The sequence below is a fragment of the Quercus robur genome, chromosome 7, assembly GCF_932294415.1.
Source record: "Quercus robur chromosome 7, dhQueRobu3.1, whole genome shotgun sequence".
NCBI classification, from domain to species: domain Eukaryota; kingdom Viridiplantae; phylum Streptophyta; class Magnoliopsida; order Fagales; family Fagaceae; genus Quercus; species Quercus robur.
In genome coordinates, this window is record NC_065540.1 from 45,155,554 (window position 1) to 45,174,119 (window position 18,566).

An 18,566-nucleotide genomic window follows, 5' to 3' on the forward strand; every position below is an offset into this window, starting at 1 on the left:
CTATTCTAGTTTTGTGTAATCAAACTAAGCATATGCAATTTGATTTTAATATTGTTCATGCTTAGATGGTCAACTTATTTGAAATCCAAGTGATGAAAAGAAATTGACCCATTGTTCACAAAATGCTTCTTTACGTGGAATCAAGCAAAGTTGATTCTAACTTTTATGAGTTAGTAGTATATTTGAAACACAGCTAAAAGGATAAAATTGTTTTCTTTAAAAAAAGGGGAAGCTATGGGCTAGTTGTTTTTGAACCAGTTGAACAATGCAGCAAGTTAGGTAACATCATTAAAAAATTAAAAAAAAAAAAAAAAAAGGCACAAAACAATAACTACAGAATCTTATGACTGACATTTTACAAACATACAACACTAATAACTAGAAAATTTGCATGATTTAAATCATTGTAGATATTAGATCAGAAAAGGGTTTAAATCTTGGGTATCTCATCTCTAAATCAGGCTTTATAACTATGACTGAGAAGATTGCTTTCCAGTTCTCTTGCTCTGATCAGCTGGACCAATCAGTTTCTCTTTACAAATCACTGATTATGATGGTATTTTGAATAGGTTAAGAAAAATTTCCCCAATTTTCTTTACATCACTGTAGCTCTTTTGATCAATAAAACATACCCCTTATTTGATAAATAAGGTAATGAGGTCTTGAGTTTAAGTTTCTTAACCAATACTTTACGCCAACCTAAGTACTTTATGTTCGTTATTATCCGATGTGTGTGGGATAAGACGACTATATTCACCAAAAGATTAGTCAGTTGTTTTAAGAGCCTCGGAGATTGGCCACCCAAGAAAAAAAAAACTCAAGGTTAGGTAGGGCTTGGAAGGCTACCCCATTGTGTAGTCTACCATTATTGTCTTTCAATAAAAATTAATTAATAAAGAAAAAAATGAAGAAGAGGTCATTTACTTGGGCCATTAAACAGCTCAAAAGGCACTTTAATCTCTTCCAGTTGGGACTACTCATGTCAGCCCAAATTTGTTAAGCAAATTCCAAGCCATCCCCATCCATAAAAAAAGAGTTTTATGTTAATTACAGGAATTTCAACATTTATAACTTTCCGTCTCAAAACATTAACTAGCAAAAAGCCAATATGGGTCTCACTGTGCTGGGCCATAATGTGAAGGCAAAGGGCTAAGGTTCCATTCTCTTGGACAAGTCAAATCCAGTTCACATGGCTAATGATAAAAGAAAAGGGGACCAATCTTGCCATTGGCTTTGAATAATGACATATGTTTAATCTAATCTACCTAAAAATTTAACAACCATATAGCTAAATTTGACTATTTTTAAAGAAACTTTGTGCCTTGAAATGTCTTGCAACAAACAGTTTCTAAGAGCAATACTATAACAAATTTCCCCAAACTCACTGGAATTAAAGCCAAATTCCTAAAATGTTCACAACATTAGGGGTAAGGATTTCCATGACATTAATTTTATATGAATGTATTCAAGGGCTCTGTATTTCAATTGGTAACACTTCCTAGTGTTTTCAACAATATGACATTAATCTCTACAATTATATTTTAATTGAACCTGTTCACAATTGCTTATGTTCTTCTCTACTCACAAAAAAAAAAAAAATGTTATTTATTTATTTTTTAATTTTAGAGAAAATGATAGTAGACTTTATCATTCAATATCATGCTATACAATAAGAAAAAGAAAAGATGAGCATTCTTCTAACCAAATGGTCTCCTCATTCTCTTTTGCAACTCTAGCAAGAACTAGAGCAACACAAGTAAAGTGTATCTTAGAAAAAAAAAAAAAAAAACAAAGGATATACCAACAAATTGTTCACAAATCAGCTTAATATCCTCCAAAATCCATGCCACTTCCAAAAAACACATCCTATCCAAAAGAACAATTTATTTCGCAATTCCAGATCATCCAACAAGTGACACACAAACTTATGTTCTTTTTGTACAAAGAAAATATCATGATTAAAATTTCATAGCTATATTAATTTAAGTTATAGTTTAGATGTGAAATTAGTTTTTTTCATTTATGAACCTATAAATAAAATTAATCAATTTTAACAACTAACATATATAACCATGAACTAAATAATTTATATTACTCATCTAATATATATATATATATATATATCATTAAGTTAAATTCATAGATATTGTATATCTTCTAATCTAATCTATAAACTTAGACACAAAAATCTCTAACGGTATATCTACGTTTCATAAAATAATCTAAGCTCCATGTTCACAAGTTTGTTTGTGAACAGAAAAGGTTGATTTGGATTTCATTAGACAAATATAAACAAAGTTTTACTAAGGTTGAGTCTGAGCTATTTATTATCAACTTAATATGCTTCTAATCCTATTGTGAAATAAATTTTTGGGTAAATTACATTTTAAATATATATCTTAGGGGTAGTTTCAATTAAATTTAGTAATTTCAAAAGTTTTAAATTAAATGTTGAAATTTGCAATTGTTAAAAATTAAGGACCTGATCAGTAGGAGGATTTTTGTTTTTGTTTTCAAAACATTATAAAAACAATTTAAAAAAATTGAACTTGAAACTAGTTTTCAGATAATAATTTTTATATTTTACGTGTTTGGCTCCAACTTTTAAGAACAATTTTCAAAATACTAAAAACAAAAATAATTGTTTGGAAGACCATTTCTATTTTTGAGATTTAAAAAATATATATTTACAAAAAGTAACATGTAAAATCTGTAGATTACAATTTTGTGTGTGTGTGTGTGTGGATAATGATAAGAGAATAGAGCTCATCATTTTTTTTTTTTTTTTTTAATGATAAGTTTCATATTTGAAGTGTAAGAATTCTTTTTGTGACAAAGATAAACTCCTAAATTTAAGAGATAAAAGAGTTTGGACAAATATGTGAGGTTCACTATTTTCAATTTATTTACAACTACGTCATTAAAAACATTTTCTGTATCCTGAAAGCACCTCCTAAGCCGTTTTCAAAATCCTGTTTTAAATAAGGAAAATAGGATATAGTTTTTTGAAAACTATATGTAGAAAATATTAGCCAAACAATAAATTCAAGTGCGGGCACCATTTTATGGATTGTAAAATAAAAAAACTATATTTAAATACTCTTACCAAATAGTTCCTAAACTTTATAGTTTTGTTGTTTCAAAACAAATCCTTAGCTTTCAAGTTCATATCAAATTGCCAAAGGCCTTGTAATTGAACTGGCACCTCCCATGCACAAAGTGCTTAGGGGATTAGGAAAAAGGGTTTGAGCTGCGGGGTTAGCAATATATTGTAATTATCTCTTAAAAAAAAAGTTCATATCAATTTATACTCTAAAGCTTTAAGGTTTGATTTGAAGGATTTATTAGAGGATTAAATTAATACAAATTTTAATATACAAGATTTTTATTTGGAAAAAACAACAACAATATGGTTTAATTTGAAACAGTCTTAAAATTCTAGGTTTAATTTGAAACTTTTGAAATTATAGGTTTTAATTATGCAACCCCTCTACCTTGAATTCATAGCTTGCATAATGAGTCACATTGACATCTTTGCCCATTTCCCACTAATTTGAACCACAAGGGTAAAGTTTAAATATAATTTACCCTAAATTTTATTTTTGAATTAACATGGAAATGGACTAAATTAGGAAGGGATGTGTTTGAAACCTTTAGCTAGCTTCTTGGGGCCATCCCCAACGGACTCGTTCTTGTAATTACTTGGTGTGAGTAGAATGATGAAACTACATATTAGGTGCTCAAAAAACTCTAAACATAGTGGTTAGCCAAAAATTATATAACAAAAGGGGAAGGAAAGCAAGGAAAAGAGGAGCAAAACCATAACTTGTACATTTCTCAGTGTCATAATATGTTCTTAGGTTCTAAACTTTAAATAAAGCCTTGAGCAGGTCATTGCTATGCTAATCAATAATCACTACAAACTGGTCCACAAAGAAATTGTACTTTCCACATGAAAGAAGCTATATATTTATTGGGTAAGAAATTCATAAAAACTTTAGGTAGATTGTCTCCTGTCAAATAATAGAGGAACCTTTCATTCCCACAAACAATCACTTGTATTAACGGATCAAATCCCATGTTTTTTCTCACCTTTTAAACAACAATTTTCATAATTCCTGTCCTTTTTCTCTGATATTGGTTTCTTCATAGAAACTCATAAAAAACCGACCTTAAAAATTTAACATATTTTCTAATTATGACTTGACCTATCAAGACGTAGTACGAACTCATGAAAATTCACCCAAATCATTTCTCAAGCTCAGATTAATCGAACAAATCCTATGTTTTCACCTTTTAAACAAAACTTAGAAATGCAACACATATATTCCTAATAGTGAATTGATCTAGCAAAATGTAATTTGAAACCATAAATTCACCAAATCCAGACCAAAAAAATAGGTAATCGTTCAGCAATTTCCCTAATTTATTTTATTTTATTTTATAATTCAATAGTTGGAGTAGAGGAATTAAAATCCTGGATGTCTCGGTTAAGAGGTGCAAACCAAATAAGCTACAGGCCTCTCATGGTAGTAATTTTCTTACTCTAAACTATGTTTTAAGGCCCTTATTTCTTCTTCTTTTTTAGGGTAAATTATAGTCAATACTCTTGAGGTTTGGACTAATAACAATTAGGTCTAAGACATTTTAAAACTGATCAATTTGGTCCCTAATTACCGTGACAAAGAGCAGAAAGATAATAACGATTTGGTCCAAATTTATCAGTTTTGAAATGTCTTGGCTTGGCCGGCCCAATCCTCATAAATATCCAGTGTATTTTACTTGTTTTTTATAATAAGGTGTTTTTTAAGATGGTTGGTGGGTGGGAAATACAGAGGTTAAAAAAGGTAAATTGACAAAAACAGACGTTTGAAGTGGTCAGGGGCAGTTGTGAAAGTGACAGTTGGTATAGCGCGAAAGGGAGGCAAAAGGGACCCTCATGAAATTGAAGACGCTAACTCTTAAGTGACAAGCCTCATCAGTCATCTCAAAGTACCTACATTGCATAAACAACCCATAATAAGAACACCTAAGACCTCATACTTCACTTTAAACTCCATAGAGTAATAATGGGTTTCCCTTTTCCTACAATGTTCTTGCTTCCATTCTCACTTCCTCAACCATAGTATTACTTGAGTCACTTTGGTCTTGAAAAGCAACACTGACCAAAAGCTTGAGAAAATCCCACTTGGGATTTGTCATCAACAAGGTATAAAGTGAGTCAATTCTTGGTTTTGAAGCTTTAGCATTTTTTCTTTCTTTCTTATCATTTGTGATCTTTTTCTGGTTGAATCAATGATTCTCTTTACTTGATAAAGCAAAAGGGAAGGTACTAGTATACTTTTTTAGAATATGAGTAAGTGATTGTTTTAGATTTGCACTCATAATTATCAACTGAATAAAAACATTTATGGTATTGAAATTGTTAAATGTTTGTACTTCCGAATTCAGTCAGGCCAAAATGGTTTTGATGAACTGAAATTCTATCATAAACAGGGTCAATTATTTGTTTCCCAGTGTGTTTTCTCTAGAAAATTGATTAAACATCTTTATTATCTAGAAGTTTTTCCTTGGGTTGTTAAACTTCTATTGAACTTAATGTGGTATGGTTGTTTTTGTTTTTCCTTCTCAGATATAGGGCCTACTTGAAGAATATAGACTGATGTTGATGAATTTGGTCAATATGATCATATAAATCTTCAATGGCTAAAAAGAACAAGTGCTGGTTTGGTTGGGTGAGGAGGCTCTTTACTTCTGAGGTGAAGATGAAACTAGAAAAAGTTGATTTACATCCTTCTGCTTTCATTGTATGAAATGGTGATTTCTAGTACTCCTCTTTACTAATCTTTCTGTTCCTTTCATTGTCAGAAATCAAAGAAGCGGAGATGGCTTTTAGAAAAGGTTAAATATAAGCAGTACCCTGCACTTACAGCACCACAGAGAACACTAATTGAAGCAACAGAAGAGCAGAGAAAGCATGCTTTGACTGTTGCCATAGCAACAGCAGCTGCAGCTGAGGCTGCAGTGGCTGCTGCCCATGCTGCAGCTGAGGTTGTCCGACTTACAAGCGCATCTCAATCTTGTCAGCATTTCATACAGCAAGATAGAAACTTAGCTGCCATTAAAATTCAAAGTGCTTACCGTGCACATCTTGTGAGCTCCTCTAAACATTTGCTTATCTTTCTCCACAAGTAATTTTTGTTTGTTTAGGCTTCTAGAATGGTTTCTGGCACTCAAGTGCAAAGGTTTTCAATCTCAGTAGAGCTTAAATGTCTATTAGTGTATTTCTTTTTCCTTCAAATCGGTCTTGTTTACTTTTTTACAAATCAGTTGATAACTGCCCTTTTCTTTAAATCACTTTAACTGATATTTTGAGCAAATAGCTTGGGAAAATCTAGTGTCAATTGGTAGTCACTCCGCTATAAAGACCTCCAAATATTTCAAGCTGTTCACATGCTCCTTAAAGATAATGAGAGGCTTTTACAATGCATGGGGATGTCAACAGCAATAACAATTTGAGGATTTAGAGAATCACAAACCGTAAGAAACAGTGTTTTTTTTCCGTCACATATTACAAAGGACACTCATTTTAGTTTTTCTTGTCATCCTAAATATTAGCCAAATTGATTTTAAAAAAAGAATTACGCATCTAAAATTCTTATATATTCCTGAAATTTCAAATTTTTTATCTAAATTCTGATAAGGCAGGCTAATTTCTCTATAGATGTTAATGTTCAAAACAGTATGGGCCCCTAGTATTAATGTCAATTAGTTGAATTTCTGATAGCTGAACTTGAAAGCAGGATTTCACATGTGTTGACTTTGTACATAAAAAAAATGGAAAAAGAAAAATGTTTGCCTCTTGTGCCTAATTTGAATTCCAAATGGGAGCGGAACAGGCAAGGAAAGCATTCAGAGCATTGAAAGGATTAGTAAGACTTCAAGCCATAGCACGTGGCCGTGCTGTGAGACGCCAAGCAGTCACATCAAAGTGCTTGCCACCCAATGCAAAAAGACAGGCAGAGGTCCAGGAAAGGAGGATTCCTACTCCAGATGAAACCTGTAAAGATTGTGATAAGAAACAGTCTATCAGGGAAAAAAAGGAATTGGAAGAGGACTTAAAGGTAGTGAGATATTTCAATTTTGATGAATGCCTTTGAAGTGTTCTCAAAGAAACTTTTAAGAATGTTAAAAAAAAAAGAAAAAAAGAAAAAAAAAACCCTTTTAAGAAGAATGAGCTCTGAAGAACCAAGAGTCTAGTGGCCCTTTTATGTTATTGTTTATGAAAGAACTCAGTGGATCACAAAGCAATATTTTTTCCGTGTTCGTAGTGCCTTTCAAGTTTCAACCTTTAGAGAGATTTTTTTTTTTTTCCCCCCAAAAAAAAAAAAAAAAAAAAAACTCCTAGAAGTAGGTGGTACCATCTGTATAGAGAAATGACTTTGACAAAGATCTCCAATCAGTTGCATGTTTAAGAATTAACGTGTATGAATGTCTTTAACTTGAAGTTTCTGTGAAAATGTCATTATTTAATGAGGCAGTAAATCAACTATGTGTAGATGTTTTCTTATTAGATTCACTCAAGATTTTGTTATCAACAGCTTGAAGGCAGCCGTGAAAGAAACTGGGATCACAGCATACTTTCAAAGGAAGACATGGAAGCCATATGGTTAAGAAAGCAAGAGGCCATTATCAAAAGAGAGCGCATGAAGAAATATTCATTTTCACACAGGGTAATTCAATCTGTTATGACTAGAAATAGAGAAAAGCATTTCATTCCTAAATGTTGCTTGCTTCCACATTTCTTTTATCCTGTTTCACTGACAACTAGAAAAGAAAGAGGCATTAAATTTCTTCTGTTGATATCTGCGTTTTGCAACAAATTGTGTTTCTCAGGAGAGGAGAAATACTCATATGCTGGAAGAATCAGATGACAAGAAGGAATTTGGAAGAAATAGCTGCCAGCTAGAACAATGGATGGAAAAAGAGGCTTGGAATAGGGAAGGATTAGATACTTTTAATCCTACAGTGCTCATTCTGGGTGAAAGGCATGGAAGAACACAACTTAAACCAAGAAATGAACAAAAGCTAGATTCTCTTGGACTGGATTCACAATGGTCATTCCCACGGAGATCTTTCTGTCATGCAAAACAGAATTCAGCTGGTAATAACAGTTTGATGCCAAATTCTCCTATTTTTCCTACTTACCTGAGTGCAACAGAATCTGTCAAGGCAAAAACAAGGTCTTTAAGCACACCAAAGCAACGGATGGGATACCTGGACAGTTGCTTTGATCACACTTTTAAAGATGGGCTATCCTTTTGGTCTTCTTTTGATAGTGAACCCATTAGTACCATCAGAAAGAGAGGTGTTCCTCAGCAGATATCTTTAAGCATGAATAGCAATTAGTGACCTTAATATGCATCAGCTTTTCTCCTCAATATAAAGCAATAAATTCAGTCAATGGGGTCTCCCGAAGATATTCAATTTAGTGGACATAGCACAATACGCCTAAGTTTGAATCAGTGATAGCAGGTCCTTATTTTTGGTGGAATTTTGCTGGTTCATTCACTGGTTCTAAAAAGACGCTAAAGAAACTTCAAGTTAAGATTATGTGAAGCTTGTGAAGAAATTTATTGCTGTAATTACGCTTTTGTCAACCCTTCAAATCTCTTATTGAAGAAAGAACTTTGACAGGCTTTCAGAATTTGTCGTTTCTGGTAGAAGCCATTTAATCTCTCTCTCTTTTTTGTTGTTGTTGTTGTTGCTATATTGTTTTCCCTTAATATTGCTATTTTTTTGGTGGAGTTCTTTTTAACTCTTAAGTTTTCTAAAGAGTTCCTTGGTATATATTTGCAATGAATGGTTGCTTGTTTGGAAGAACTTATTTTGGAAAGTCTTTACATATCCACTTATTTATCATTAAAGAAATGTGTTCTTATGAAAAATCATGGGAATTCTCCCAGACACGATTTTCTACCATGGACAAGAAGCACCCTGATTTCTCTGTGGCCATTTTAAAGTTTACTGCAATGGATTTGAGTTGACAGACTAAGCAGCATGCCATAGAATTATTCAAACAGATTAAGAAACAAAGGCCTTGGTCTTAATATGTAAAACTATGTTGGTGTCAACTCTGATTCATGTATACTTTTGAATACAAAATGAATGTGGTATTGTACCAAATATGCAAACATCTAAAAGAGATTATCATATTGTGATTAGAACAATACTTTATTAAGACTATTTTAGCATCTTGGATAGATACATAAACTTGATGCCCTGCCATGTAAAGGGCCTTCAGGTAAGTCTTACTTATAGTGATAATAAACATAAAAATCTGTCCTTATTCCAAAGTGCACTAGCTAGATTTGCTATTCTTGTTAAAACTTCAATTGGTATTTAGGCATTTTGTTCGGATAAAAGAGCCCCCAATTTTTTTGGTAAGCAGGAGTCCGCTTATTCTCATTAAACATGGAAACGATGTAAGTTTCTATAGGCCCGTCAGGCCTCTTTGGAGTCCCTTCCTTCACATGCCTAATCAAGTTTTTGTTGTAAAGGCCTGTATATTCAAAAGTTGTTGCCTGCCCTCCTTCAGAGGGCCAACCAGTCTCGGACACAACGATCTTCAAAGAGCTCCCATTGGCCTTCTCTAATGCTGAGTAAAAGGCATCCAAAATGGCATCAAAAATGTTTTGGTAACCAAGTTCACCATCATGCACTTCAGCTGATGGAGAAGTAAAAAAAGCACACTCAAGATGAATATATTGAGTATTGCCAATGTAACTAAGATATGGATACATGTTAACGAGTAATGGGTACTTATACTTCACTAAGAAGCCAATGATAGGATCAAGAAGTGATCAGTATTCAGATGTGAAGGAGCCTTTTGATGGAGGGTAGGACTCAGCAAAGGCAGCTTGATTAATGGGAGTGGAGACTTGAATCTTTTTTCCAAGGCTAGCTTATAAACTGCAGATCGAATGTTTTGCATGGCAGGGAAAAGATATTGTGCAAATGGACCGTGAGGCTTTATTTCATTGCCAACTGCAATATATCTGAATGTGACATCTCCATAGTTTTGCACATTGTTTCAGAACCATGTGTTTGCGTAGTCCTGGCTTGAAGCAATTCTTTTAAGCTCTTTATTAGGGATATTAAGCATGAGCTCAATATTGGTGCCTCTAAGGGCTTGGAGAGCATCTAGGTTTGGGTCATAGAGTCTCATCCTTCCGATGTTATATTGTTTATACATATTTATAACTTCTCTTGGGGATGGTAAGTTGTTGCCACGCATTCCATAGCAAACACCTATCTTGGCAGCTGATTCTGATAGAACAACATGTCAAATTTTATCCATATTCCCATCACATGATCACAAAGTATTTAATAAATCTACAGTTATAGTTTGTCTGATTCATCTGGTATTGAAATTTAAAGTTTATTTATACAAAGAAAATGTGATGTATATGGATGGAATGGTGATTGACAAATGATGAATTTGAGATTTGACACAAAAAGGTGGGTGTGTACTATTTAGAGAGCATCAGCTTAAAGTCCAATTATGGGTTTAGAGAAATACAAAGTCTAATAGAAGTTATCTGTCGTGAAGCTAGTTAGAATTTACTTCATTATATACACAAAGTTAAATTTACACATATTCTTAGTGTTTAATCCTATGTTTTGATAGATGGAGAGGGGAATGGAAGATGACTAGAATGTATTAAATAGTATATTCCAAACACTTTCTACTCTACTCTCATCTCCTCTCCCTCTGTCTTCCTCCATTCCAAACATAGTGTAAAACTATCATTCATACCTATAGCTTTCTATTAGATCAATTTTACCAAAGAGACATATGAAATTACTCATATATCTGTCATTATCATGCTAAACAAATATTAAGAAGGTTAAAAGATATTTTCTTTTTAAGTTTGTAAAATACTCAAAATTATTGTTTTATTATGCTTTTAAAACAAACAGAAAACATGATTATAGAATTGGATAATAAATAATTTTTATAACTAAGGTAATATTTGGCATACAATAGACAAGTATAGAGAGTACATGTAACTAGTCTTTTGGTTTTCTAAGGCGAGCTTATGTCCTACATGTTAATTGTTCCAACAACGCTACTTACATAACAAATTTTACAATTTCTTTAGCAACATTTGAGGTGGCTGGTTACGATTAGTATAATATCATTTTCATATAGAATTACCGGTGACATTAATTTTCTTTTACACCAATCACAACCTACTAACTTCAAAAATTGTGAAGTTTTTTATGTATCTACAGTTATTGTAATTGTTCAAATATTCTTAGGTTACATGGAATACGTACGGAGTATTAGAACTCATAAAATGAGAGAGAGAGAGAGAGAGAGAGAGAGAGCTGTTATGTCTAGGCTAGCCATCAGCATCACAAACAGTAACATTAAGGAAATTGCAGAAGGGCTTTTCCCAGTTGAATAAGTCTTGGCCATTGAGAAAAACATAGAAGAGAAACGAAGACTAATAGCTTGGAATGAAAGAAACTATGTTGCCAAATACTCTTTTTATAGAGAGAGATGCTTGTGCTTGAGATTGAGATTTTTGAGTGACTGTAGGTAGTCAAGCACTCCATGGAAATGGATTGCTTAGTGGTTATGCCTCCACAATTTAACCCGTCTAGCACTCCATGAAAATTAAGTTAAACCAAGTGCATCACTTGGTCTAACTGGTTGTTCTTTTGAATGTTATAGGCTTCTCTACATTGCGTTGTGAGAATGTTATTTATTTATTTATTACAATGATCTATCTACGAGGTCATCATGTGCACATGTTTGTTGACTTGGGTAACAACATTTGGTCTTGTCATGCGACAATAGCAGCTCTGATATATACTACTTGTGCCATAGCGAAAACTATCATACCATTTTTTTCAAATAGTAGAAACTTTCACTTGTTGTGCAGTGACACTCAAGGATTTAAACAAATGATAAAATTTGGCTATAAATTTAGTTGTAGTGAAAAACTATAATTTCACCCGATGTCTTTTTATTAAATGTGAATTTTTACAAATTCATCATTAAATCATATTTTCTTCTTCTATCTTCCATACTTGCAAAATTTCTAGAAGATCAAAGATCAATAGCTATATTATCAATCAAATGTTTAAATTTCAAGTTTTTGTAGTCTAATATTACCGATTGACACAAAATTTGATGTATGTGCATAAATAACATGCAATCTAACGACTGTATTTTTAAAATATGTAGACATGTTAATTTTTTTAGTAGAAGTTGTAACTATTGACCACAACTAAGTTTGTAGCAAAATTTTATCCTTAAACAAATAACAATAAAGGTGTTAGGAGTTGGGACAATATGAATAACAATAAAGCTTTTATATCATCCTATTTTGTTGCCTTTGCGAAGTTTTGAACAAAATATATAATTTAATTTTTGTAATTTATTATTTTTGGTATTTTTACGTATTTTTTAAATTTAGCTAGGTTTAGATTATTATTTTCTTGATTTTAGATGCATTTAATGTTTTCAAAGTCAAATTAGAGTCTTGTTATGAGAAGAGACCCTTATACTTATTTATATATTTATTTTAATTATTTATTCTTAATAATAATAATTATTTATTACTTAAATTTATTAATAAAATAAATAATAAAATAAAAGATTAGATTATAGAAATTGTGGGGTCCAATAATTTATGGGTCCGGCCCACACGCTTATGGGAAGCCCACCGGTCTTAAACTGAAGGGGGCCAGGGCCCAAGCTCGAAACTAGGAAACATAAAAATAGCCCGAAGACATAGCCAAGGACGGTTTCGTCCTCGGCAGGCCCAAAATCTCAAGGATAGGAATGAAACACGAGTACGCTAGAAAGATCAGAAAATATCCTGGGGAAGTTGTCTTTAATACCCTTCCCTGACATGACACTGCCCCTAACAGAGCCGGGATCTTAGGCTTTATGGATCATCTACAGTAATTTTGGGATTAAATTGATGGGACAGATATCTGTCCTGGAAAGATCGACCCTACACGTGGACGGGGAACAACAAACGTAGGCTAGTATAAAAGGAAAGATAAACTAATAAGGAGGGGGCGCTCCCATCTAGCTTCTAAAAAAGACTTGATGAAAGAGAATGTCTGGAGAATACATGCCGGACACCACCTAAAAACCCGCCGACGGGTAACCGAGGACAACACCATCGCTCCTCGGACATGATCCGAGGAGCCAAATCCTCCTAGACGCAAGATTGATGGGCCTAAACATCCAGCCCAAAGCATCATCTCATGTTGGTTCACCTAAAGTCTGGCCCGAAATGTCCCCCTGTGATCCAACGCTGGCCTTTTAATCCCACTCTCTACAAATATTATTGTGAGGGACTTTCCGTGTGCGAGCCCTACACCGTTGTTGGGCCGTTAAAGATTTTGTGCCCTTACAGAAATAATTATTTCTGAAAAAATTAGAAAGTTATTTAAAGGAATTTCTTTATACCTGCTCGTGCTTACCATTTTTTGATCTAAATCATATGTAATATAATATAAAAATTGGTTAGAATTGTGAGTTTAGTGAATTGTTTCATCAATAGGGTATTAATTATGATAAGTTTTAGAATATGTTTTCTTATTTGTCAAGTTTTAGAGAGCCGTTAAATAGGTCTTCAAGTCTTTTTTTATTTTTATTTAAAAATATTCAGATTTAGTTTAATAAAAATTAAGAATTTTGTTTCTCTATTTTCTAGTGGATGATCCATACCCTTTCTCCTTGTGAATTCAAAGATCCTTCTGAGATTCAAGGTTATTTTTCTTGAAGTAGACGTATTTTGTTTTTTGTAGCTTCCGCACTATGCACATCAAGTTTTTGAGAAAATTTATTGTTGTAATCATATATGCTTTTGTCAACCCTTCAAAATCTCTTATTGAAAAACAAATTGTGACAGGGTTTCAGAATTTGCCACATCTCGTTTCTAGTGAAAGCCATTTAATCTTTGAGGTACATAAGTTGATAAATACCTTTTTCCACCCTTGTTATTGCTATATTCTTGGTGGTGTTTTTTTTTTTAAATCCTAAGCTTAGCAAAGAGTTCCTTGGTATACAATTGGAATGAATGGTAGCTTGTTTGGAAGAACCTATTTTGAAATGTCTTTACATCTCCACTTATCCTTCATTTTAAAGAAATGTGTTCTTATGAACAAATCATGGGAAATTTCTCTCAAACATGATTTTCTACCATGGAATAGAAGCATCCTGATTCTCTATGGCCATTTAAAAGTTTTCAGTAATGGATTTGAGTTGATAGACCATGCATGACGCCATGGAATTTTTAAAACAAATTAAGAAACAAAGGCCTCGGTCCTAATATGTAAAACTATGATGGTGTCAGAACTCCCGATTCATTTATAATTTTGAATACAAAATGAATGTGGTATTGTACCAAATATGCAAACATGCAAAAGAGATGATCATATTGTGACAAGAACAACACTTTATTAAGACTATTTTCACATCTTGGATAGATACAAATACAATAAACTTGGTTCCCTGCCATGCAAAGGGACTACAAGTCTTATTTATAGTGATAATACACATAAAAGCTTTCCTTATTTATAAGTGCACTAGCTAGACTTGCTCATTCTAATTAAACTCAATTTGGTATTTAGGCTGTTTGTCCGGATAAAAGAGCCCCCAATTGTTCTCAATACCAGGAGGAGTCTTCTGATTCTCATTAAACATGGCGAAAATGTAAGTTTCTATAGGCTCGTTAGGCCTCTTTGGAGTCCCTGTCTTCACATGCCTAATCAAATTTGAGTTGTAAGTCTTTGCATATTCAAAACTTGTTGCCTGTCCTCCTTCAGTGGGCCAGCCAGTCTCAGACACAACGATCTTCAAAGACCCTCCATTGGCCTTCTCTAATGCTGAGTAAAAGGCATCCAAAATGGCATCAAAAATATTTTGGTATCCAAGTTCGTCATCTTGCACTACGACTGATGGAGAAGTAAAAAGAGCATACTGAAGACGAATGTTTTGAGTGTCGCCAATGTAACTGAAGTATGGATACATGTTAACGAGTAATGGGTACTTATGCTTCACTAAGAAGCCAATGATAGGATCAAGAAGTGATCGGTATTCAGACGTGAAGGAGCCTTTTGATGGAGGGTAGGACTGTGCAAGGGCAGGTTGATAAATGGGAGTGGAGACTTTAATATTCTTATATCCAAGGCCAGCATTATATATTGCAGTTCGAATGTTTTGCATAGCAGGGAAAAGAAATTGTGCATATGGACCGTCAGGCTTTATTTCATTGCCAACTGCAATGTATTTGAATGTGACATCTCCATAGTTTTGCACATTGTTTTGGATCCATGTGTTTGTGTAATCTTGACTTGAAGCAATGCTTTGAAGCTCTTCATCGGGGACACCAAGCATTAGCTCAATTTTGGTGCCTCTAAGGGCTTGGAGAGCATCTTGGTTTTGGTTATAGAGTCGCATCCTTCCAATGTTGTATTGTTTGTACATATCTATAACTTCTCCTGAGGATGGTAAGTTGTTGCCAACAGTTCCGTAGCAAACACCTATCTGGCCAGCTGATTTAGATAGAACAACATGTCAAATTATGTACTAACCATATATTCTTGCCAAATATTTAATAAATCTACATTCAAGAACTCCCTGGATATTCATATAGTTTTGAAATTTTAAGTTTATTTATATAAAGAAAATGCGATATATATGGATGGAAGGGTAATTGAAAAATGATTGATTTGAGGTTGTGCATGCATGATGTATCCAAGGAGAGTAAATAAAGGTCTTATTGGTGTAAGGCCTATGGCCATCCCAAAAAAAGTACTCGAACTCCTAAGATAACTTTTCTCTTGCTACCCCAAGCTCAAACCCAAGTCCTCCCCCTCCATTCAAATTGGCCTTAGGGCTTCGAGAGGTGTAGACTCGCCCAACAAGTGCGGTGGTAACTGGTAGTTTTACATATGGTGTGCAAGAATATAAGCATGATGTTAAAGAGTTGAATGTGTAGAATCAAAATCCTTCTCAGGATATATGGAATATGTACTATTTATAAGAACTTATAAATTGATCATATAGAGGTTTTATTTGATTAGTTTTGATTTTGGAGCATAATGTATAACATAAGAGAGAGAGAGAGAGAGAGAGAGACCTGTTATGACTAGGCTAGCCATCAGCATCACAAGCAATAGCATCAAGGACATTGCTGATGGGCTTTTCCCAGTTGAATAAGACTTGGCCATCGAGAAAAAGCACATAGAAGAGAACTATGCCACGAAACACTCTTTTTATATATGGAGACAGATGCTTGTGCTTGAGATTGCGATTTTTTCTTTGAGTGACTATAGCTGGTCTTTTTATGGAGACAGATGCTTGTGCTTGAGATTGCGATTTTTGAGTGGCTATAGCTGGTCAAGCACTCCATGGAAATCGATTGCTTTAGTAGTTATGCCACCACAATTTAACCTGTCAAGCACTCCATAGAAATTAAGTTATAAAAAAATTATCTATGGCAACCAAGTGCGTCACTTAAAGCAAGTCTAACTGGTTGTTCTTTTTTTTGGACTTTGTCCCTCTGAAAAATGTTAGGCTTCTCAACATTACAATGTGAGAATGTATTTTATTTATTTACTAAAACTACCTATCTCATTCCTAAGCTGTTGCCTTCTAGTTTCTACGAGGTCATCATGGGCACATGTTGGCCTAGGTAACAACATTTGGTTCTGTCCTGCGATAGCAGAAACCCGGTCATTTGGAGAAGCTTAACTGCCAATCGGTTGTCAAAGCTTCGTAATCGACACTTTACTTCTGTCATCAAGTGCCGATCGACAATTGATACTCGGATCGATTCCATTTTCATGGGGTGTCTTTCTCTCACTTCCGTGCATGTGGTTTGACTTTGAGTTGACAATCAAATGCTTAACAGTCAAGATTTCAAGAGTTCACATGCTTAGCTTGAGTAAGTTGTCAATGCCCAGACTCCGTGGGAGGGCCAGTTTGCTTTTGTGATGGACTCCCATTAAGCTAGCGATGTGGAATAAAACGTGCGTTCTTGAAAGTATTTCGCATATGCATGGGGAGATTTTTACTTTAAAAAACACGGAGTTACTACTAATCATCAAGATTTAGTATAGGTGTTAGTTAGCCCGCAACATCTATCTAATGACTGTCTTTCTTTGGTTGTCTTTTACATTATTTTGAAAATAGAGCTTGTTAGCTTCTAAAACAGGGGTGACTGTCCTACTATTGTCATACACGTATCAAGAATGATATACGTTAGTTGATGCAATTGGTTTTATTGGAAAAACATGTTTCAAACCTTTATTTTATATTTTTATTATTTGGGTATTTTTTTTAGGATTTCTAGTGGATAAAGGTGTAATACAAGAAAAGTTTTCTGTAATGGACTTAAGAATTGATAGACTCCGCAGGATGCCACAGAATTTTTCAAACAGATTATGAAGCAAATGCCTTGGTCTTAATATGTAAAACTATGATGGTGTCAGAACTCTAATTCATGTATATATTTTTGAATAAAATATTTGTATTATACCAAACTAGTAAGTTTCCCGTGCAATGCACGGGTAATGTTATAATGTTTTATGTAAATTTGTTTTTGGAAAATATTATACATATATTATAGCATATTTATTATAAAACTTTTGTAGTAATGAGTTCATCATAAAAAGTAACAATTATAAATTGCACACATATATCTATTATAATTATTTTGTTCAAGTAATGAGCAATAATGAAAACAACTTGGAGTAATATTGTATAATAAAAGTTGATAAAAGCATATTAATTCATTCTATATTATTGATTTTTATTATGTGATGTAATATAAAGCTTCATTACGAATTTTTTCTTCTTCAATGCTTTGTTATTGCGGTATGGTGATGCTTGTTGTCATCATCAGTTTCTCCATCTTCATCATTTGAAATTTAGTCCATCCATATTTGTTCAATTTTTGAGCTTTCATCATTTTTTCCTTTTGTTGCATCATTTGTATTAATTACTAATGAATTGGCACCGAGAGATTCTTGATTAGATCTTACAAAGTTTGGACTTTGTTGCTAAGATTTTTCGTAGGTATTTGCACAGGTTTCTACGGGGAACCTGCTACACAAAATAGACATGAAGCATGGGCTTGCCTAAAAACTTTAAAATCCAGAGGGTCGACACCTTGGATTTGCGCAGGAGACTTCAATGAAGTAATTCGGCAATCTGAAAAATTGGGTGGGAGGATTCGGCCTCATGCACAGATGCAGGCTTTTCGAGACGTATTGGATGACTGTGGTTTCCTGGACCTTGGTTTCATTGGCTCAAATTTTACATGGCATAAACACTTCGCGCACTACACAGTTTGGGAACGCCTTGACAGGGCAGTAGCTACGGCGGATTGGTTGGAAACTTTCCCAGATACTAAAGTCTACCATCTTGATGTTACATCATCAAATCATAAGCCACTATGGATAGTACCTGACGGTATGGACTGTAGACAAAACCGGCCTTTTCGGTTTGAACAAATGTGGATGACCGA

The 18,566-nt window shown here is 33.7% G+C and overlaps 2 protein-coding genes and 1 pseudogene across 3 annotated transcripts; 1 reads left to right on the forward strand and 2 right to left on the reverse strand.

Annotated features, from left to right (window-relative positions):
• The first annotated feature begins 4,991 nt into the window (after window positions 1-4,991).
• On the forward strand, window positions 4,992-8,818 carry LOC126693629 (protein IQ-DOMAIN 12). Of its 2 annotated transcripts, none has more exons than XM_050389682.1 (6): window positions 4,992-5,216; window positions 5,633-5,759; window positions 5,869-6,153; window positions 6,900-7,124; window positions 7,602-7,733; window positions 7,897-8,818. In XM_050389682.1, the coding sequence occupies exons 2-6, from the start codon at window positions 5,703-5,705 to the stop codon at window positions 8,407-8,409; spliced, it is 1,212 nt and encodes a 403-aa protein (XP_050245639.1). In that variant the 5' UTR covers window positions 4,992-5,216; window positions 5,633-5,702; the 3' UTR covers window positions 8,410-8,818. The 2 variants fall into 2 exon arrangements, with proteins under 2 accessions (XP_050245639.1, XP_050245638.1); XM_050389681.1 differs by having other exon boundaries at window positions 4,992-5,209.
• A 565-nt stretch (window positions 8,819-9,383) lies between these two features.
• LOC126690930 (glucan endo-1,3-beta-glucosidase, basic isoform-like) lies at window positions 9,384-11,485 on the reverse strand (annotated as a pseudogene).
• Window positions 11,486-14,489: 3,004 nt separating this feature from the next.
• Window positions 14,490-16,435, reverse strand: LOC126693630 (glucan endo-1,3-beta-glucosidase, basic isoform-like). The gene is made up of 2 exons (XM_050389683.1): window positions 16,176-16,435; window positions 14,490-15,588 (listed from the first exon to the last, which is right to left on the reverse strand). The coding sequence occupies exons 1-2, from the start codon at window positions 16,279-16,281 to the stop codon at window positions 14,639-14,641; spliced, it is 1,056 nt and encodes a 351-aa protein (XP_050245640.1). The 5' UTR covers window positions 16,282-16,435; the 3' UTR covers window positions 14,490-14,638.
• Window positions 16,436-18,566: the final 2,131 nt, after the last annotated feature.

Coding starts and splice junctions, on each gene's coding strand:
- LOC126693630 (XM_050389683.1), bottom strand. CDS start 16,281: ATGTGCTTTTTCTCGATGGCCAAGTCTTATTCAACTGGGAAAAGCCCA. Junction 15,589..16,175: donor GGCTAGCCTAGTCATAACAG/GTCTCTCTCTCT, acceptor TATCTAAATCAG/CTGGCCAGATAGGTGTTTGC.
- LOC126693629 (XM_050389682.1), top strand. CDS start 5,703: ATGGCTAAAAAGAACAAGTGCTGGTTTGGTTGGGTGAGGAGGCTCTTT. Junction 5,760..5,868: donor GGAGGCTCTTTACTTCTGAG/GTGAAGATGAAA, acceptor TTTCATTGTCAG/AAATCAAAGAAGCGGAGATG. Junction 6,154..6,899: donor GTGCTTACCGTGCACATCTT/GTGAGCTCCTCT, acceptor GGAGCGGAACAG/GCAAGGAAAGCATTCAGAGC.